Raw genomic sequence first — 4,103 nt, 5'->3', positions numbered from 1 at the left:
GTTATTTTGAAGTGTAGAACAATAGGTGCCTGCCTATGCATTGCTATGGCAGGCCCCAATAAGGTGGCATCTGAAAAGTCCAGATTCTATTTGTGGAAATTCAATTAGAAGTTGCTAAATATAAGTGTACAGCACAGTTTTTACATTTTTATCTGAGAAAATATGCTTTACTGTGTTCTGATGTTGTACAAAATCTCAACAAAATATATAGTTTGTTGTTGCAGCATGACAAAATGTGAAAATGTTCAAGGAGTTTGACTAGTAAGGAAGTTTTCAGCTTTAATTAGCTGAAGTCTGCTAGTGTGGTCAGTTCCAAGCAGAAAGTCTCAGACAAATAGAAACTAGGTTAAATCTCTGCAGTCACAATCAGCTGTGAGTTTTACTGTTGTGAAAACAACAAGAGGGTGGTATGTCACAGCTTGTCATCTGCTCTTCTTCACAGGATGGATGAACCTTGGTACCTGCTGACTTTAGATCTCTCAGCACTGTTTGCGCTGAGAGTGGTCAGTTCCAGAACCACCACCCAGATTAGCATTCAGTCTTAAAACTCAAAGACATTTTGGCTCTTGAATGAAAGCAACAAACCCACCCAGTTTTTCCACCTCACTACAAGAACTATGCCGGTGCATTATGTGATAATAGAGCCATTGGTCAAACTAAAAACTTTTTATGCAGCCATTTTGAATCTAAAGGAATGGTCTCCGGTCTGCTTGGCATTCACATTCAAACCACACCAGAATTCACTTCAACCAAGCTGAGTTTGTAGGTCGAACTGGACCTCCATAGGCAAATAAACTACAGTTTGATTAAAGTGGACTAAACAGGACTGGTGTGATAGAAACTATTGATAAATCTGCTAATTAACAAAGCCACGTAATCAAAACAACAAACTCTGGTCCGCCTACAAACTTGGTTTGGTTGAAGATTAGCGTTAAGTCTTACAACTTAACTCTAAGTTAAGATTTAAGACTACACACCAGAGTATTTGAACTCTGGTGAATGCCAACTGAACTGGACACTGTTTCAAAAGCAAGAAGTGGAATATAGTGCAGGGCATTCTGGGTAAAAACAATCAGAACAAACATGTTAGCCTATCGCTAGTGCGTAGTGGAAGAAATACTTTGTGGTCTGTTATCAAAGACAAAAGAGAAATCCTTCAAGTGCTAAAATTTAACGCCACTCTATTTTTGTTGACAGAAAGTTGTGCTCAGTGTCTTCTTCAGAGGTTTTCAAGGTTGTTTCCTTTAGTTGTTCTTGGTGCAGCACCGCCACAGGCAAGGAGGGGAAAAAGTTGCTGAAATGTTTGGTTTGTTTGATACAGTGTAGTGTGAAAGAGAACCACAGCAGCTGAAAATGTAACAAATGCTGCAGTTGTGGTGCCCCGTCAAACCGAGTCACACCTGGAAGTCACACTGGAATAGGTGCGAAAACACTGTAATAAGTCTATTGTGAACCGCTCCAGTGAACGCTAAAGGCCACGATCCGAGGAAGCTAACAGAACTGCATCATCCACAAAAAGCAACCTCCACTTGAATGCTGGGGTCCTATCCACAATTAATTTCACCTCCTTTTTGCTCTTTCTTCATGTTTATATACTAAAAAAAAAAAAAAAGCTGTGAATTTTTGTGAGGTTGAGGCACACAACTAAATGTCTGCAGTTTAAAGATAAACCATATCAGGCCCTAAGTCTTTTTTTGTTGTTGTGCTTTTATAAAATATTCTGCATCTGCAAAATTAGTCCTAAAAGGACTCGCCACCTCCAACTGATATGGGAGGAAATAAGTTGTGTGAATGCAGCCAGCGGGACCTCAAAGGTGTGGCGCGATAAGGCAGCCATGTTTAATCTCAACCTTAAGGACTTCCTTCCAAGAAGAAATGTGAATTTAGAGCAGGAGAAACAGATAAGCTGCTTTTTTCAACAGGAATAGGAGGAGGACCCCGGCAGGACCTTAATTGCGTCCCTCCCCTTTTCCTCCCTCCTATTCTTCCTCCCTCCTCCTCTTGTCTCCTCCGGGCTGCTGGCGAACTTCTCTTCCACACCGACTCCACTTGTGTTCAGTTTGTATTTGGACTGGATAGGAGAGAGGAGCAAAGAGAAGAAGACATGGCTTTCCTACGAGCGTTTCTGCCGCTGTTTCTTCATATCTTCCTGCTGAACCGAAGCGGTGAGTTAAACCGCATTTTAATTCCTCTTTTTATTATTTTTATTTAAAGAAAAAAGTTTAAACCAGGCAACAGACGGCGAGTTTTACTGGAAATTTAGCTGCTTTTTTTGGATGCTCTTGACATTTCTATGCGCAAACTCATGGACACCGTTCAAGTATAACTGCGTGCTAAATAATAATAATAATAATAAAAAAAATCTCGCTTTGCACTTACATTTGCAAACAGATAAGTAAGTATATCCAGCTGGTCTAGTTTTTTCTTGTTTAACTTTTAGTTTGAGCTTTTTAGACCTTAAAAAGCTCGGGGCGTTGTAAAAACCCTAAAAGGTGTAATTAATTACTGCGTAATTGATGCTGCTCATTAGCACTCCGAGTCCTGGCTTCAGCCGATAAAAGCCAGTTTAAACACTCTGACATGTGATAGGTGTTTTTAAAGGCTTGTGACCTTGTGCTCTGAAGTCTGGAGAAGTTATTAAAGCCTTAATACGCCTTGCTTTGGACCTGTAAAGAACCACTGTTCATGGCCGCAGGGCTAAAACTGAAGGACTCAGAGTGCAGTTTGGGTTTTTTTAGCCAGTAAATGTGATGGAAAGCTTTGTTTTACACGCAGTATGGTTATAATGTTTGTTTCTGTTCATGCCTGTTATAATTCACTTGTCGTGGGAAATAGTTGGAGGTTATCGTTTTTGTAAAAATCAAACAGTTTCTGATTTTCGTTTACTCAAATTGTTGCTTTAGTCTGCAATGGAAACATTTCTTACTGAACTAGTCTGCAGTATTAACCCATAAATAATTAAAGTAGAGCTCCACATAGCCAAGTATCTGTGCATTTGGGTTGTTTTGTATCAAGAAGTGTTGGAATCAATGGTATCAACCTTTCACAGGTTGCTGAGAAGGAATTAACTGTGATGAAAATCTAAAGTAAAAAGCACCAACAGATAAAAGTAAGAGTTGTTTACCCTCTCTTGACGTTTGTTGCATCAGGAAGTGCAGTGGAGATCGTCTCAGGGAACCATTGCTGGTGGCATTGTCACAGCTTAGATCTGGGAATGACTTCAAACCAACCTAACTGTTCCAGTTCCAAGTTCAAAACCAGTGGGGGGCTAGTGGTGGGGGGGTCTCATTAAAATGCTCAGTGACCAGGCTTATGGGAACCTCCTCTTTCCAGACAGAAGCTGATTTTTTCTGTTCCCAGTTGGAAATACAACAAGAACAAAGACCAAGCAGAGTCAAAAGTGTTCACCATGCATGTGAAATTTGGTGAACGTTTCAATAAGAAACTGTTTGTTTGACCTTGTCACAGTTTATTTCTGATTAAACTTGTGCTACATTGATAGGGCATTCTCTTTGTAGTTAGAAGTTAGATTTTCCCTGTTTTAAAATACAACAAGAATTTCCTCTAAAATCAGAATTCCAGCTCTAAAACAGATGGGGGTCCTCAAATATTACTGAGTTCAAAATCCAATGGCTGCCATCCATGTCAAACTAAAAATGGTCATTTATTGGCATTACTTTAAATTGCCTGTTGTCAAAATTGGAATGAAATGCCTTAGGGTTGGACGATATGGCTGAAAAACATGTCACAATATAAGCGTTTCATATTAGTCGATATCAGTAATTGTCTTTTGATAATAAATGATAAAAAAAATTTGTTTTAAATATCTAAATTACTACCAAACTGGTGGCGTGACCTTTCCTGTTTTATCCACAGCTTTCACCTCATTGCATTGTTTTCTTAGTTTTAAGGAGTTATGAGATGGTAGCAAAACCTTAAACTGCTGCTGTGCAAGTTACTCAACTGTTGTCGCTAGGTAACCAAAGAAAGATTGATGCCACCAAACTAGCTTAGCTGGCCTTTTTTATGAATCATAGTTCAGTGAATATTCTATATATTCCATCCATCCATCCATCCATCCATCCATCCATCCATCCATCCAT

The 4,103-nt window shown here is 39.4% G+C and overlaps 1 protein-coding gene across 3 annotated transcripts in view; it reads left to right on the top strand.

Annotated features, from left to right (window-relative positions):
• Positions 1–1,973: 1,973 nt before the first annotated feature.
• The window catches only part of mcama (melanoma cell adhesion molecule a), a 61,725-nt gene continuing 59,595 nt past the window's right edge, over positions 1,974–4,103 (top strand). The window contains exon 1 of one of the 3 annotated variants that reach the window (XM_007562992.2): positions 1,974–2,165. In XM_007562992.2, the coding sequence (XP_007563054.1) occupies positions 2,105–2,165 (61 nt within the window). In that variant the 5' untranslated portion in view covers positions 1,974–2,104. The remainder of the gene's footprint in view (positions 2,166–4,103) is intronic. The other 2 variants (XM_007562990.2, XM_007562991.2) reach the window with 2 other exon arrangements.

The sequence above is a fragment of the Poecilia formosa genome, unplaced genomic scaffold, assembly GCF_000485575.1.
Source record: "Poecilia formosa unplaced genomic scaffold, Poecilia_formosa-5.1.2 Scaffold143, whole genome shotgun sequence".
NCBI lineage: Eukaryota > Metazoa > Chordata > Actinopteri > Cyprinodontiformes > Poeciliidae > Poecilia > Poecilia formosa.
Note: the sequence above shows the minus strand (reverse complement) of the source record. Positions and strands in the feature narration are given on the sequence as shown.